This window comes from Cottoperca gobio, chromosome 6 (genome assembly GCF_900634415.1).
Source record: "Cottoperca gobio chromosome 6, fCotGob3.1, whole genome shotgun sequence".
NCBI classification, from domain to species: Eukaryota; Metazoa; Chordata; class Actinopteri; order Perciformes; family Bovichtidae; genus Cottoperca; species Cottoperca gobio.
In genome coordinates this window covers 5,563,185-5,581,839 of record NC_041360.1, presented here as the reverse complement: position 1 = coordinate 5,581,839, position 18,655 = coordinate 5,563,185, and the positions used below count along the sequence as shown (strand labels likewise).

The 18,655-nt window shown below is 39.2% G+C and overlaps 1 protein-coding gene across 1 annotated transcript; it reads left to right on the top strand.

The window, feature by feature from the left end:
* The first annotated feature begins 7,056 nt into the window (after positions 1-7,056).
* LOC115009637 (myosin heavy chain, fast skeletal muscle-like) lies at positions 7,057-17,670 on the top strand. The gene is made up of 39 exons (XM_029433776.1): positions 7,057-7,271; positions 7,347-7,490; positions 7,589-7,745; positions 7,837-7,864; positions 7,953-8,049; positions 8,159-8,251; positions 8,342-8,405; positions 8,481-8,579; positions 8,673-8,776; positions 8,888-9,026; positions 9,140-9,258; positions 9,566-9,715; positions 9,816-9,986; positions 10,088-10,388; positions 10,503-10,573; positions 10,669-10,756; positions 10,890-11,007; positions 11,091-11,214; positions 11,826-11,962; positions 12,054-12,309; positions 12,393-12,635; positions 12,718-12,894; positions 12,975-13,120; positions 13,212-13,302; positions 13,405-13,794; positions 13,905-14,031; positions 14,121-14,239; positions 14,325-14,521; positions 14,871-15,054; positions 15,162-15,327; positions 15,448-15,572; positions 15,678-15,986; positions 16,080-16,283; positions 16,396-16,521; positions 16,609-16,779; positions 16,867-16,971; positions 17,071-17,166; positions 17,274-17,405; positions 17,635-17,670. The coding sequence occupies exons 1-39, from the start codon at positions 7,065-7,067 to the stop codon at positions 17,653-17,655; spliced, it is 5,796 nt and encodes a 1,931-aa protein (XP_029289636.1). The 5' UTR covers positions 7,057-7,064; the 3' UTR covers positions 17,656-17,670.
* Positions 17,671-18,655: the final 985 nt, after the last annotated feature.

The following is an 18,655-nucleotide window of genomic DNA, read 5'->3' as shown; positions in this document are numbered from 1 at the left end:
AGTCAGATATCATCTTAACATAGGGTAGGAATAGGGTATCCACTCGTTATCAATAAACTGGCTGTAGGGTTCACCGTCAGCCGACGTAGCCTATATCTAACGTACCTCTAACGTAGTCACGTAGGTATTCCGTATTCACGTATGTCTAACGTAATGTAACGTCTGCATATCTTATGAAGCACACGTTGGGTACATCCGTAATTTTGAACATGCTCAAAACATCAGCGTTCAACAACGCACCCCAGCGTAACACAGTGAGCTCTTAACGAATACTACTTATACCTTACCTTATATCTACGTAAACCAGCGTGTTGCCAATATTTTGTATATGCCATAATTTTCTATAAGTTATGCATTCGTTGGGTATTCGTCTGATACATTTTGTATAAGTAAGTGATACGATATCAATAGGTTAGACATGCGTATCTGTATATGTTCACTTTTCCGATCCGATGAAAAGTTGGACGTATTTGGACTCATTTCCTATGTTATTTCTCCAAGTATTCATTAAATATCTTTTTTTTTGATGAACACAAATCATTTTTTTCATTCTCCCTTTCTTAATTTATGAACTAAAGTAGTTTTTGTATTACTACATCAGGTTTACACACATGGGTCAAAAATGACCCGTGTCTGCCAAGTGTGATAACAATGAAAAAAAGACATACTATAATAATGTTGTTAAAAATAATTATTAAAGCAGTGATTTGGACCAAAAAACACATTTAATATTTTAAATCTTTATTTGTCACTTTGTCACACTCACACATAACATAACACTGAGAGATATTGAACTGTAAGTGTATCTGTAGTGTAACTGTATTGAACTGTGGTGAATGTATACAATTAATGAAAAAAAGAAAAAAAAACTGATTAAATAAAAACATATGGGTACAGCGTAAACTGCCATCTCAGTGCATACATGCCTCACAGATGACAATCACAATCACATGTCTTCACTTGGGCCTCCTGTAGCTGGGTGGTGGCTGCGTTTGTTCTTTTTAGCCCACATCTTTCGTTTGCCCCTATAATGTGCTTTTGGAGGAGGGGCGTGCCCTCCATGTGCCTCTTCATATGTGGCATGATAAGCTCTTTGCCCAGCTCCTCGATGAATATCCGCTATTGGGCTAAAAAGAACAAACGCAGCCACCACCCAGCTACAGGAGGACACCTGACAGAAAGGCCAAGTGAAGAGGAAGATCTGCACAGCTGCCATAGACCCGTGTGCAAGGAGCACAAACATGTGTCATCTGTGAGGCATGTATGCACTGAGATGGCAGTTTGCGCTGTACCCATATGTTTTTATTTAATCAGTTTTATTTTATTTTATTCATTCATGTTATACATTCACCACAGTTCAATACAGTTACACTACAGACACACTAACAGTTCACTACAGTTACACTACAGACACACTAACAGTTCACTACAGTTACACTACATACACACTAACAGTTCACTACAGTTACACTACAGACACACTAACAGTTCAATACAGTTACACTACAGACACACTAACAGTTCACTACAGTTACACTACAGACACACTAACAGTTCACTACAGTTACACTACAGACACACTAACAGTTCACTACAGTTACACTACAGTTACACTACAGACACACTAACAGTTCACTACCGTTACACTACAGACACACTAACAGTTCAATACAGTTACACTACAGACACACTAACAGTTCACTACAGTTACACTACAGACACACTAACAGTTACACTACAGTTACACTACAGACACACTTACAGTTCACTACAGTTACATTACAGACACACTAACAGTTCACTACAGTTACACTACAGACACACTAACAGTTACACTACAGTTACACTACAGACACACTAACAGTTCACTACAGTTACACTACAGACACACTTACAGTTCACTACAGTTACACTACAGACACACTAACAGTTCACTACAGTTACACTACAGACACACTAACAGTTACACTACAGTTACACTACAGACACACTAACAGTTCACTACAGTTACACTACAGACACACTTACAGTTCACTACAGTTACACTACAGACACACTAACAGTTACACTACAGTTACACTACAGACACACTAACAGTTCACTACAGTTACACTACAGACACACTTACAGTTCACTACAGTTACACTACAGACACACTAACAGTGCACTACAGTTACACTACAGACACACTAACAGTTACACTACAGTTACACTACAGACACACTTACAGTTCACTACAGTTACACTACAGACACACTAACAGTTCACTACAGTTACACTACAGACACACTAACAGTTCACTACAGTTACACTACAGACACACTAACAGTTACACTACAGTTACACTACAGACACACTTACAGTTCACTACAGTTACATTACAGACACACTAACAGTTCACTACAGTTACACTACAGACACACTAACAGTTACACTACAGTTACACTACAGACACACTAACAGTTCACTACAGTTACACTACAGACACACTTACAGTTCACTACAGTTACACTACAGACACACTAACAGTTCACTACAGTTACACTACAGACACACTAACAGTTACACTACAGTTACACTACAGACACACTAACAGTTCACTACAGTTACACTACAGACACACTAACAGTTCACTACAGTTACACTACAGACACACTAACAGTTCACTACAGTTACACTACAGACACACTAACAGTTACACTACAGTTACACTACAGACACACTTACAGTTCACTACAGTTACATTACAGACACACTAACAGTTCACTACAGTTACACTACAGACACACTAACAGTTACACTACAGTTACACTACAGACACACTAACAGTTCACTACAGTTACACTACAGACACACTTACAGTTCACTACAGTTACACTACAGACACACTAACAGTTCACTACAGTTACACTACAGACACACTAACAGTTACACTACAGTTACACTACAGACACACTAACAGTTCACTACAGTTACACTACAGACACACTTACAGTTCACTACAGTTACACTACAGACACACTAACAGTGCACTACAGTTACACTACAGACACACTAACAGTTACACTACAGTTACACTACAGACACACTTACAGTTCACTACAGTTACACTACAGACACACTAACAGTTCACTACAGTTACACTACAGACACACTAACAGTTCACTACAGTTACACTACAGACACACTAACAGTTCACTACAGTTACACTACAGACACACTAACAGTTCACTACAGTTACACTACAGACACACTAACAGTTCAATACAGTTACACTACAGACACACTAACTGTTCACTACAGTTACACTACAGACACACTAACAGTTCACTACCGTTACACTACAGACACACTAACAGTTCACTACAGTTACACTACAGACACACTAACAGTTCACTACAGTTACACTACAGTTACACTACAGACACACTAACAGTTCACTACAGTTACACTACAGACACACTGATAGTTCACTACAGTTACACTACAGACACACTAACAGTTCACTACAGTTACACTACAGACACACTGATAGTTCACTACAGTTACACTACAGACACACTAACAGTTACACTACAGACACACTAACAGTTCAATATCTCACAGTGTTATCGGCTGTATGATGTATGTTATGTGTAACTGTGACAAAGTGACAAATAAAGATTTCAAATATTAAATGTATTGTTTGGTCCAAATCACTGCTAAAATAATTATTTTAATTTTATATTATTACATATAAAACATTATTATTATAGTATGTCTTTTTTTCATTGTTATCACACTTTACACACATGGGTCATTTTTTACCCATGTGTGTAAACCTGCTGTAGTAATACAAAAACTATTTTAGTTCATAAATTAAGAAAGCGAGAATGAAAATAATGATTTGTGGTCATCAAAAACAAGATATTTAATGAATATGAATATTAAATGATTAAATAAATTGATTTCCAAAAATATAGCAAAGAAACACTGAGCCATGCATGAAATCACACAGGAAACGAATACGGGTCCTTTTGGACCCATGTTGTACCTTAAAACAAGTGAATTGAGGAATTCCTGGAATTCTGAATGATTAAAGTAATTTATTGCAAAGCTATTTACAATTAAAACTCACTCAGGTCCCTTTGGACCCATGTTGTGCATCACAGGGTTAAAAAAAAAAAAAAACAGATTAGAGAAAATGTTAAAACAATTTGGTGAATAAAAGCCAATATAATGTAGAAAAGGGTAAGAATAGTGAATAAAACAATTTACAGAAGAAATTAAAGACAGTTCAAAGGAAATTTTAAAATCAGGAAAGGCTAGCACAATGGCAAGGTGGGTGACTGGAAGATGAGTGTGAATTACATCCTGCATCCAAAACATACAACGCACATGTCCGAGCTCTGGTTTGCGGTGTGCCATGTGTCTTATGCTGTTTTGTTGAAGGGCCCCAGCCCATTCATGATCCACTGCAGTAAGTGGAGGAGACTGCAGCTATATGCAGTTTGACTTTAATCCACCCATATTAACACATATTTGTGTGGCTATGATCTGATTTGCTCCAGGACAAAAATGGTTTCTCAAGTCTAATGCTCAAAGAAGGCTTAGTGATCTTGGGGAGACCGAACAAACAAGGTGCCCTCTCTATCTGCTCTCTACCCTTGGTGAGCTGCAGTCCCTTTTATCCTCATTTTTTAAAGACGCAAATAGATTATATAATGAGTGGTCCAAGCATTTCTACACCATGCTATCTCACTTCGGTAACTCAGCAGACTGGGCTTTTTACATAAGCTTCAACAACTGCCTTGTGCCGCAAAAGTCCCTCCCCCTACACACCACCCAACCTCTGACCCCCCATCTTCTCTCTTCCTTCTCAGTACACCAACACCTATCTAATTTCATTGAGCTGGTGTAATGAGATAGAGGCAGTACACCAAAGGTGAACTTTCAAGAAAACATGTTTAAAAAAAAACATTAACACAGACATTTATTACAAAAAGGAATAATTCATGGCCTCGCACTCAATGCAGGCAGACTGTTGTACAAACTAAGCAGATAATGCCACTCTCTTTTGTTTTCCCCCTTAGTGGGACACAACTAGATACCTCAGATTTTAATTAATTAATTAATTTTGTCGGTTAAGACTGGATTTTTAAAAGTTGACCTCCTCTTGTTTGAATGCAGTAATTAACTCAGTCACGTCATTTATATTTCAGTCAAGTAATCACTGTTTGGTGAGCATTAATGAATAGGAAAACAAAATAGTAGCTTTGATCTTTTTTCTTTTCAAAATAGCCTAAATAGCATACCTCCAGCATCGGACCAAGTGAGGTAAACCCTGGAGTGGGGGGGTTTCACTGTGAGCAATCAGTCACACACTGCACATCACTGTCACTGTCGGGTAGAGCAAACCATTACCTGAACATCAAATAACAGCGTCATGGCAATGAAATCCTATTAACATTTACAGTATGTTTAAAATAGTCTTCCTTTTTGGTTGAGACATTCTTTGTGTTTAATTAACACCCTCCCACTATTTGATGATATGTCCACTTCTTTCACCTCCACACAGCAATTTTTTTTAACTACTCAAATTACATGATGGAGTTTGACAGTGGGCTCCAAACAAATGTGGCTCACAGAAACATAGCATGTGTTTCTCATTGCACCCCAAATTAGCCGACAACTGGCTCACTGACCACTAAAGCAAGCTCACTCTATAATATAGACCAAAACCATAATGTCAACTGTCCTGTATTTGCTGTCTGACTGTCAGCTATCAAATTTCAAATTCCTAATATAAATGTCCAAACTCACAACACAATATCAAATTAAAGAATATTCAGATAATCAACAATTATGAATAATCAAACATTTTTGTGAGTGATAACACCACAGCTTTCTGTTGGATTTAATCATTTTGTAATGTTTTTTAATTTTTTATAGGAAAAAATATTCTATCTACTGCTTATATACTATATATTTATATATAGGTTATGTGTGTTTCAAAAGAAGAACTCAAAAGTTGCTTACTGAAGGTAGGGATACTCACAAATTTAGTGCCAGCATAATATTTCAAATGCCTCATGACTCATCTGTCATCCTTACCATATTTGGCACATCAGTCTGCTTGAACCTCTGCTTTGTAAGCAAACCAGACTGAATATAAGGGGTCCAAGGACCGCCCCAGGGAGTGTGGTGGAAGACCAGTGGAGTTCGTGCTTGTGGTAAGGTGGTCTACTATTTTGCATTGTAACATTTAGATGTACTCCTCATGTTAGAAATTAGTTTACAAAATATAGTGTCATGTAAGAGTATGTATTAATATTCAATGCACCCTGTTCTTTTCTCTGACAAAATATGACATTTATATTTTTCAATTAACTTTGCAATATGATGTTTAGGAGTTAGTTATATTTTTACAATACATGTTTGGTTGTTTCCTGCACTGACTAACTCATAGTATTTTCCATAGGTTTTTGAAATACAACATTCTTTTCACAGGGGGAAAGAGTAAGGTATGTACAACTTTTACCATTAATTACTTTTTTAAAGTCAATTCTTTTTATTTTCATAAGTATTTTTTGTGTTAAATCAGTGATCTCAAAACTCAAATTTTACTACTAGTGTTAATTGTAACAACAATAAGTCAGGTCAATTTGATTTAAACAGCCCAATATCAGAAATTTGCCTCAAGGGGCTGTACAGCATTCAACAACCTTTGTCATTAGAACCTCAATTTGGACCCCTTTAACAGGTAAAAGGGAATACACCTCAGGAATAGCAACTGAGAAGGGATCTCTCTCCCGGGACAGACATACAAGCAATATATGTTGTGTGTAAAAAATAGAGCAACATAATTAATTTACAGTAAAGACAATCAGTCTGTCGATCTAAAAGGTTTTAACGAAACTAAAGGCAACAGGTAATGATTTAATGCAACAGAGATTATTTTGGGGTGGATATATTAACTGCTTACTACTACACCAGGAAATGAGTCACTGTTTAATGACATGAGCAGAAAGCATCAATTTAAGATTGTTATTGTTTGACGTGCTACACAGACTTAAGCCGCCACCATGAGTACAGACGCGGAGATGGCCTTGTATGGCAAAGCTGCCATTTACCTTCGTAAGCCAGAGAGGGAAAGAATTGAGGCTCAAAACGCACCATTTGATGCCAAGAGTGCCTGCTACGTGACCGATGCCAAGGAGCTGTACTTGAAGGCAACAATCCTCAAGAAAGATGGTGACAAAGTCACCGTCAAAGTCTTAACCACTGAGGAGGTCGGTATCATAAAGTCAGAGTCAACTGGGAAATCTATATGATCAGTTCTCATTGTGACAAATGTTTTGTTACAGGAAAAGACAGTTAAAGAAGATGACGTCTGTCCAATGAACCCTCCCAAGTATGACAAGATTGAGGACATGGCCATGATGACCCATCTCAATGAAGCCTCTGTGCTGTATAACCTCAAAGAGCGTTATGCAGCATGGATGATCTACGTAAGACAATTTGCCTAATGAGAAAAGAGAAATATTGAAAATGGCTATACTTGTAGGAAACATAAAGTTAACAGTTGAATCTCTGTGATCACTTTCAGACCTACTCTGGGTTGTTCTGTGCCACTGTGAACCCCTACAAGTGGCTCCCAGTGTACGATACTGAATGTGTAAGTGCCTATAGAGGCAAGAAGCGTATGGAGGCTCCACCCCACATCTTCTCTGTCTCTGACAACGCTTATCAGTTCATGGCTACTGGTAAGTCATTACTATAACAATGTAGAATTCATCAGTATATGAGATTTCTGTTGCAGTAACACATACTTCCCTTTTATTTTTAATTTAACAGACAGGGAGAACCAGTCTGTCTTGATCACGTAAGTTTGTTGCATTTACATTTGTTGATTTTGTTTAAGATAGTCAACTATCTTGATCAAATTCTTATGAGGTTGTGTCTATACCTAGTGGAGAATCTGGTGCTGGAAAGACTGTGAACACCAAGCGTGTCATCCAGTACTTTGCAACAATCTCAGTTGGGGGACCGAAGAGGGACACATCAAAGGTATGTTACTGTATGATGATTATAATTCAGGGTTCTTTACCTTTGGAATATTTTGTCTCGGGGGGAAAAATAGACATTTTCTGATAGCAATTCTAAACCTGGATTATAGGGGTCACTGGAGGATCAGATTATTGCAGCCAATCCCCTGTTGGAGGCCTATGGTAACGCCAAAACTGTGAGGAATGACAACTCTTCTCGTTTTGTAAGTATGGAACAATTTCTACACATGAGAGTAGTCTAGTTGCAGATTGCCCATGTTGGGGGACATTAAAAATCACTTTCTTCCAAACAGGGTAAATTCATCAGAATCCATTTTGGCACAACTGGCAAACTGGCTAGTGCTGATATTGAGACATGTAAGTAATAATCCTCAAAGTACATACAAATGAATTAAGATTGGCCAGGCTGTGATTTATGAACAACATTTGTAGATCTGCTGGAGAAGTCTAGAGTGACATACCAGCTTCCTGCAGAAAGAGGCTACCACATCTTCTTCCAGATGATGACCAACCACAAACCTGAGCTGATTGGTAAGAATATTGACATATTGCAACATTTTAACCTACTTATAGTTTTCATATGAAACATATCTATTGACATTTTTACCCTTTTTTGATCTGCAGATTTGGCACTCATTTCAACCAACCCCTACGACTTCCCCATGTGCAGCATGGGTCAGATCACTGTGGCCAGCATTGATGACAAAGTTGAGCTGGAAGCCACTGATGTCAGTGATATTTAAGTATATTTTGTACATTAAATGCAACTTCAAAATGTATCTTTTAAGTGCATTTTCTAAACGGATTATGTTTTGTGCTGGCCCCTCCTTTGAACTCAGAATGCTATTGATATCCTCGGCTTCACTAATGAAGAGAAGTTGAGCATCTACAAGATGACCGGAGCTGTGCTTCACCATGGTAACATGAAGTTCAAGCAGAAGCAGCGTGAGGAGCAGGCTGAGCCTGATGGCACAGAGGGTGAGTATTTAATGTCAGCTCAAATTGAATAGCTTGGGAACAACAATGATACAGTTCTTAATCACACCGGTCAACCGCTCAAATCATGATGGAAATCACTGAATTATTTTCAGATGCTGACAAGGTTGCTTACTTGCTGGGTCTGAACTCCGCTGACATGCTGAAGGCCCTGTGCTATCCCAGAGTGAAGGTCGGAAATGAGTTTGTCACCAAGGGGCAAACTGTACCTCAGGTAAACATGAATGATCAATATCCAATATCTTTCTATTTAAAAACAGATTGTTAGTTCTACTAAAATAATGTAGTGCAGGGTTTATTACAAAAAAGAAATGCAATGTCAGTGTTCAATTTATTGCTACTTTCAATTAATTGTATACAGTGAATGCTAAATACATAATGCATAATAGGTCAAGGACCATCTTAGATGCCATTTTTATTTTGGATCTTTTGTGTCATTTTCATCAAATTAGAAAAAGTTAGAATTACCAGCTTTGACTGACATAGCTCAAATCACATTGTTGTTGTTGTTGTTTTTCTAGGTCATGAACTCAGTGCCAGCTCTGGCCAAGTCTATCTATGAAAAGCTGTTCTTGTGGATGGTCGTCCGTATCAACCAGATGTTGGACACTAAACAATCTAGGCAGTTCTACATTGGTGTCCTGGATATTGCCGGCTTTGAAATCTTTGATGTAAGCTTAATTTCCAACAATTCAGCAGCTGATACTTTAAATGACAGAATCATTCTTACTGCCTGCTACAAGAGATTATGCTGATTATTGTCCCTTGCAGTTCAACACATTGGAGCAGCTGTGCATCAACTTCACCAATGAGAAACTGCAACAGTTCTTCAACCACACCATGTTTGTCCTGGAGCAAGAGGAGTACAAGAAAGAGGGTATTGTCTGGGCGTTCATTGACTTTGGCATGGACTTGGCTGCCTGTATTGAGCTGATTGAAAAGGTAATCACTTCATTTTGTGATTGTATGTAATTGTTCTTAATTTGGCTTAATGTATCAATTAACCCTAACCCTATGATATATTTCTTCCCACTTTTTTCAAGCCCATGGGCATCTTCTCCATCCTTGAAGAGGAGTGCATGTTCCCCAAGGCCACAAACTCATCATTCAAGAACAAGCTCCATGACCAGCATCTTGGCAAAAACAAAGCATTTGAGAAGCCAAAGCCCGCCAAAGGCAAAGCTGAGGCCCACTTCTCCCTGGTGCACTATGCTGGTACTGTGGACTATAATATCGATGGCTGGTTGGACAAGAACAAGGATCCACTGAATGAGTCTGTCATTCAGCTCTACCAGAAATCCCCAGTGAAACTGCTGGGGCTTCTGTATCCTCCCGTCGTTGAGGGTATGATAGTAACTACAGTAAACTAAAACACATTTTAAGACTGTGGATACTGTATATCTTTAACTCATCAACTGTAACATGTGTTCATGCAATTTGTGTCATTCTAACACACAGAGGTTGGTGGCAGCAAGAAGGGAGGCAAGAAGAAGGGTGGTTCTATGCAGACTGTATCTTCACAGTTTAGGGTAAGGTTTGACAATGCAAACTTGCCTTATATATATTATACTCTCATTCACAATTGTGGCATTTCATGACAAGAATTATCATTTTGGATCTACAGGAGAATTTGGGCAAGCTGATGACTAACTTGAGGGCAACCCATCCTCACTTTGTGCGCTGCCTGATTCCCAATGAGTCAAAGACTCCAGGTACATAAAAAACATAATCCTCCTCGAGGATTCGTTTTGTTTTGTATTTCTGGTTTACTTAATGGTGTGCTGCTTCAACTACGACACTAACTATTTATTCAAAGAAGTAATAAATAAATGTCTTTTTTCACAGGATTGATGGAGAACTTCCTGGTTATCCACCAGCTCAGGTGTAACGGTGTGTTGGAGGGTATCAGAATCTGCAGAAAAGGTTTCCCCAGCAGAATCCTCTATGCTGACTTCAAACAGAGGTATTAGTGGATAATGTAATTAAAATATGATGCAAATTATTCAAATAAAATGCTCAAACTGACCATAAACTCTCTCATAAAAGATACAAGGTGCTGAATGCTGGTGTCATCCCTGAGGGCCAGTTCATCGACAACAAGAAAGCTTCAGAGAAACTGCTTGGGTCAATTGATGTCAATCATGAGGATTATAAATTCGGACACACAAAGGTAAGCACCTTGATTGCATTCATATACTTTATTGTACTTGCCAAGGATGGTCAGTCCATTCCTGTTAAATGGAATAGCATCTCAAAAATGTATTATCCAATTGTATTATTATGATGGGATGTTAAGCCATAGGCAAAGGAACGAGTAAAAAGATAGAAATAGAGAAATGTCGCCACCATGTGGCCATTTATATAGCATTTTACTTCTTGCCTAGTTGTACACCAAGTCATCATGTAAAACGTGATGGCTTTCTGTCTGAGGTGGTGCTTCAGATTTATATATGTATTTTAATGGCCATTTAATTGACTATAACTTGGTTATTATAAGTTTAACCAAGATTTGGAACAATCCACATGAGTAAAAGTGCCCCATAACCCATACAAGAATGATGTTTCCTCGAAATAGCACAGCTACCAACAGCCATTTAACATAATTGTCTTTCATTGTCTACTGTACTTGCTACATACCCTGATCCTGATAGAGATAGAGATTTTCTTAATAGTATAAGATATTAAGATGATTGTGTGGGGTACATGCTCCTTTGTAGTTTAATGTTTTAGTATAGTGTATAGTACAGAGATAGAATACATTTATATTCTCTCTTTGTTCAGGTGTTCTTCAAGGCCGGTCTGCTGGGTACCCTTGAGGAGATGAGAGATGAAAAACTGGCTTCTCTGGTCACCATGACTCAGGCTTTGTGCCGTGCTTTCCTCATGAGAAAGGCATTTGTGGAGATGACAGCGACGAGGCATGTTGCAAACAGTTAATTCTGAGTGCACAGTCAGGAGATAAATAATAAAAGAGCTATTTTGTCCCTAACAGCAATTTCCTCTCCACAGGGATGCCGTCTATACCATCCAGTACAATGTTCGCTCATTCATGAATGTGAAACACTGGCCATGGATGAAGGTGTACTACAAGATCAAGCCTCTGCTGAAGACTGCTGAAACTGAGAAGGAGCTGTCAAATATGAAGGAGAACTATGATAAGATGAAAATAGACTTGTCTACTGCCCTGGCCAAGAAGAAGGAACTGGAGGAGAAGATGGTTTCGCTTCTGCAGGAGAAGAATGATCTGCAGCTGCATGTAGCATCTGTAAGTACACATCAACAAAAGGTTGTGCTTTTCATGTTTTTCAATAGTGATGTGCTCACGTCTTTTTTCATCAAACGGAATAGGAAACAGAGAATCTGTCAGATGCTGAGGAGAGATGTGAGGGACTTATCAAGAGTAAGATTCAGATGGAGGCCAAACTTAAAGAGACAACTGAGAGACTGGAGGATGAAGAGGAAATCAATGCTGAGCTCACTGCCAAGAAGAGAAAGCTGGAGGATGAATGCTCTGAGCTCAAGAAGGATATTGATGACCTGGAGCTGACCTTGGCCAAAGTGGAGAAGGAGAAACATGCCACTGAGAACAAGGTTTGTAAATAATAAAAAACAGCAGATCAAGTAAGATTACGATAATTACTGTTTATTGACAAGAGCTTTCTTGCACTCTTAGGTGAAGAACCTGACAGAGGAGATGGCCTCTCAGGATGAGAGCATTGCTAAGCTGACCAAGGAAAAGAAAGCCCTTCAGGAGGCTCATCAGCAGACTCTTGATGACCTGCAGGCTGAGGAAGACAAAGTCAACACTCTGACCAAGGCCAAGACCAAGCTTGAGCAGCAAGTGGATGATGTAAGTTTGCAAAGACACTTGGATTGGCAAAGTGAGATTATACCTGAACGTAATAATTAAAAACTCATATTAATCTTCAGCTTGAGGGTTCTCTGGAGCAAGAGAAGAAGCTGCGTATGGACCTTGAGAGAGCCAAGAGGAAGCTTGAGGGTGATCTGAAACTGGCCCAGGAATCCATCATGGATCTTGAGAATGACAAGCAGCAGTCTGATGAGAAAACGAAAAAGTAACCTAGTTTTTTAATTTGTACAACAAAATTCTTATTAAAATGAGGACAACTGTACAAACTCTATGTACTTTATCTATTACTCTCACAGGAAGGACTTTGAAATCAGTCAACTCCTTAGCAAGATTGAAGATGAACAGTCACTGGGTGCTCAACTTCAGAAAAAGATCAAGGAGCTTCAGGTGACGCGATGTTGTGTTTCACAAAACATTACTGCATATGTTTCCTATTAAGTGCATTGAAAGTGAACGTTTACTGAAATACATTACACCTACATTCAACAGGCCCGTATTGAGGAACTGGAGGAGGAGATTGAGGCTGAGCGTGCTGCTCGTGCCAAGGTTGAGAAGCAGAGATCTGACCTCTCCAGGGAACTTGAGGAGATCAGTGAGAGGCTGGAGGAGGCTGGAGGTGCCACTGCTGCTCAGATTGAGATGAACAAGAAGCGTGAGGCTGAGTTCCAGAAGCTCCGTCGTGACCTTGAAGAGTCCACTCTGCAGCATGAAGCCACTGCTGCTGCTCTTCGCAAGAAGCAGGCTGACAGCGTTGCTGAGCTGGGAGAGCAGATTGATAACCTTCAGCGTGTCAAGCAGAAGCTTGAGAAGGAAAAGAGTGAATACAAGATGGAGATTGATGACCTCTCCAGCAACATGGAGAATGTTGCTAAGGCAAAGGTACACACTACATTACATGCTATTTTAATACCCAAATGAGTAAAGTAAATATAGTAATTAATATTATAAAGAAAATCTGATCACTGATCTCATCTCTGTTTCCTCATTAGGGAAATCTTGAAAAGATGTGCCGTACTCTTGAGGACCAATTTAGCGAACTGAAGACCAAGAATGATGAAAATGTCCGTCAAATCAACGACACAAGTTCACAGAAAGCACGTCTCCTGACAGAAAATGGTATCTACAAGTTATCAGTGAATGATCTGTTGTGTATGTTATTGAGAAACGTAACACAAACTAATGCATCATGACATCTTTCACACAAGGTGAGTTCAGCCGTCAAATTGAAGAGAAAGAAGGTCTTGTCTCCCAGCTGACCAGAGGCAAACAGGCCTTCACTCAGCAGGTTGAGGAGATTAAGAGACAGATTGAAGAGGAGGTTAAGGTAAAGAAACATTAAGCAAATGTGAGTTTTTATTATTTGTTGTGATTTAAGAATTTGGTCAATTCAATAATATTTCTTACAACAGGCCAAGAATGCTCTTGCCCATGGACTGCAATCAGCCCGCCATGACTGTGATCTGTTGAGGGAGCAGTTTGAGGAGGAGCAGGAGGCCAAGGCTGAGCTGCAGCGTGGAATGTCCAAGGCCAACAGTGAGGTGGCTCAGTGGAGATCGAAGTATGAAACTGATGCTATCCAGCGCACTGAGGAGCTTGAGGAATCCAAGTGAGTAACATTCAAACAATTAAATGGGCAGAAGTAAAGCATTTTAGTACAATTTAACTGAAAACTACATCGCTTGTATCTATACTTGCAATCAATACATTTAACCAATGATTTCCAAATGTTTGTTTAGAATTGTATTTAGGAGCAAAAATATTGATCCTTGAGCCCACGATAATTACCGTCACCCTTTTTCAACATCTGTTTCTTGTCAAATACTCATTACCCTGTTCAATAATCAATAATATCCATTGATGTGAAGACATAAAAGTATGGTCCTCAAATAAGATCCTTTTGAAATGTATTTTCCAGAAAAAGAAAGTTGTCTTATGATCATAAAATCTTCAAACAGGAAAAAGCTGGCCCAGCGCCTTCAGGAGGCTGAGGAACAGATTGAGGCAGTGAATTCCAAGTGTGCTTCTCTTGAGAAAACCAAACAGAGGCTCCAGAGTGAGGTGGAGGACCTCATGATTGATGTGGAGAGGGCCAATGGGCTTGCTGCCAATCTGGACAAGAAGCAGAGGAACTTTGACAAGGTAGCATGGTTTACTTTGTGTGGCCAAGCCATACAAACAATCAAATATATGTATGTGTCCTCATATTGCTACACAACCAACTGAACTGTTTAAATTGTGTAATTCAGGTGTTGGCAGAGTGGAAACAGAAGTTCGAGGAGGGTCAGGCAGAGCTTGAGGGAGCACAGAAGGAGGCTCGTTCTCTCAGCACTGAGCTGTTCAAGATGAAGAACTCTTATGAGGAAGCTTTGGATCATCTGGAAACCATGAAGCGTGAAAACAAAAACCTGCAACGTGAGTTCTACATTATGTAACAGTTACATTGTATTCAACACATGTGTATGTGTTTGAATAAAGTATTTATACTTTACATTGTATGGCTCAATGATTCAAAACACATGTATCTCTCTACAGAGGAGATCTCAGATCTGACTGAACAGATTGGTGAGACTGGCAAGAGCATCCATGAGCTGGAGAAGTCCAAGAAGCAGGTGGAGACAGAGAAGTCTGAGATCCAGACGGCTCTTGAAGAGGCTGAGGTACATTTTCTCCGGGGAGATCTTTTCAAAATTCTAAATCATTGACAAATATACTCTAAAAGATTTGAAGTCAGAGATAAATAATTCATTCTTTGATATCATTAGGGAACTCTGGAACACGAAGAGTCTAAGATCCTGCGTGTCCAGCTGGAGCTCAACCAGATTAAGGGTGAGGTGGACAGGAAGCTGGCAGAGAAAGATGAGGAGATGGAGCAGATCAAGAGGAACAGTCAGAGAGTGACTGACTCCATGCAGAGCACTCTGGATTCTGAGGTCAGGAGCAGGAACGATGCCCTGAGAATCAAGAAGAAGATGGAGGGAGACCTGAATGAGATGGAGATTCAGCTCAGCCACGCCAATCGCCAGGCTGCTGAGTCCCAGAAGCAGCTGAGGAATGTGCAGGCACAGCTGAAGGTATTGTAAGACACATAGCTCTTGCACAGACTAGGGTCAGTGAAGCTACATTTTAGCATTCATGTGCATATCTTTCTGATATTATTTCACTAGGATGCACAACTGCACCTTGATGATGCTGTCAGAGCCCAGGAGGACTTTAAGGAGCAAGCTGCTATGGTGGATCGTAGGAACGGTCTTATGGTAGCTGAAATTGAGGAACTTAGAGCTGCTCTGGAACAGACAGAGAGAAGTCGCAAAATCGCTGAGCAGGAGCTGATAGACGCCAGTGAGCGTGTTGGACTTCTGCACTCTCAGGTGAACAAACCCAATCATTTCTTCAATAATTCAAAAATCTAACGAGACTTTAAATAATGCGAAAATAAGACGTGATGATGCCTAAAAGTGCCTAAATCTTTTTACTTTTTAGAACACAAGCCTTCTGAACACCAAGAAGAAGCTTGAGTCTGACCTGGTCCAGGTCCAGGGTGAAGTGGATGACACTGTCCAGGAAGCAAGGAATGCAGAGGAGAAGGCCAAGAAGGCCATCACTGATGTAGGTTTGAATTTCATTTGTTCTTATTGTCATTACATAGTGTTTTTCAAGATATTTCTAATTAACATGTCATGCTGTCTCCTCTAGGCTGCTATGATGGCTGAGGAGCTGAAGAAGGAGCAGGATACTAGCTCTCACTTGGAGAGGATGAAGAAGAACCTGGAAGTCGCTGTTAAGGACCTGCAGCACCGCCTGGATGAGGCTGAGAACCTGGCCATGAAGGGTGGCAAGAAGCAGCTCCAGAAACTTGAGTCCAGGGTAAGAAAGTCATGCAAAGATTTGAACAGCTGAAGCAAGAATTTGGAAAACAGACAAATACTTATTGTTTTCTGCTTTACTGCAAAGGTGCGTGAGCTGGAAACAGAGGTTGAGGGTGAGCAGAGACGTGGAGCAGATGCTATTAAGGGTGTCCGCAAATATGAGAGGAGGGTGAAAGAGCTCACCTACCAGGTAGAGTCACTTTCATAGTCAACATGTACAGTACAAAATGATGTAATATACTTACCATTTTAAATATTTAAACATGCCAATCTAAATTGTCTATCACAGACTGAAGAGGACAAGAAAAATGGTAGCAGGCTGCAGGATCTGGTTGACAAGTTGCAGCTCAAGGTGAAGGCCTACAAGAGGCAGTCTGAGGAGGCGGTAAGGACTATTTTTTAATTTTCAAAACTTAAAATTCTGAATTTTACACAAAGGTAGACGTTGAGTTTTTTAGGACATTCAAAAACTGCAATCTCTATTTTTTTCAGGAGGAGCAGGCAAACGTTCATTTGTCTAAGTGCAGGAAGGTCCAGCATGAGCTGGAGGAGGCTGAGGAGCGTGCTGACATTGCAGAGTCTCAGGTCAACAAGCTGAGAGCAAAGAGCCGTGACTCTGGCAAGGTAAATATATATCTATATGTATGTCAGTTTAGGGAAAAATAATCAAAAATCGCAATCATCATTCTTTGATATATATGTCAATATGTTAGAGCAGATTATTTACAATATTATACTCACCTTACATAGCATTAAGGTTTTAAGGTTGAATTACTATCAAATTAACTGTTTAAAATCATTGTCAGCTAAGGTTTATTAAAAGTCACACAAACCATGTATCTGTTTTTTACAGGGAAAAGAAGCAGCTGAGTAAAGCACACTGAGTGTTGCCCTTTCTTGTGTTGAATCATGTAATATGATATCATTCATGTTGAAAACAATAAAGCTGCAGATGTATATCTTAAATTATGTCTCTAATACTTGTATCTTGGTGCTTATTATGAAAGGTATTTGATGTAATATTTGAATAACTTATTTTGTACATGAAAATCATGTAAAATAATTCATTAATTACTCGACCTTCACAAACATTTTTAGAGTTGCTCAATAATGCAGAGTAAAATAAAATAAAATAAGCTGTTTTATTACACCTTGTTAAGACCCCCTGAGATGGGATCACTGTTGCACATTACAAGGATTTCAGCCAACCAGTGAGCAAAAATGATGAAAACATCCTTGACATTTGAGGTGAAGGTGGTATGGGCAGCTAAAAAGGAAATAGAGATAAAAAAGCAAACGTGTGTCACTTAAGTGCCTTTAATGCTAACCGGGAAAAGAGGCACAAAAATAGATACATTAATTACCTAATCCAAGATGAGCTCTCACTTGTGAGCTGTCTTTGGAGTACACAGGCAGGACTGAGACAGAACAATAAACTCTTGTATCCTAGAACCACAACTTGTATACTCATATTTAGCTCCGACCAGAAAGGAGTCTGGCACATGTATTTTTCAGATCATATATAATAATTTAATATAATAATCATAACATTTGTATAAATCAGGCACACCACAGAGCCAAGCATTGAATGAACCTGACTAGATATTTCTATATCACATGGTAGAGGAGCTAATCAAGTATAACATTGTGTCAGCTGCTCTGTAACAGCTGTTTTGTTTTAAAGTGTCCTGAACCTCTTCAAAAACATTGCATAATGTACAAGCTAACACATTTAGACATCTACTCAAAGATAATGATGGATCTGTTGTGATGTACTTAATTTTTGAATTAAATGAAACATTTCTGAAATCATTCTTAATCACAGGATGTTTTTTTGGATTGCAAACGACAAAATTGGGTCACCTTCAGAGTGT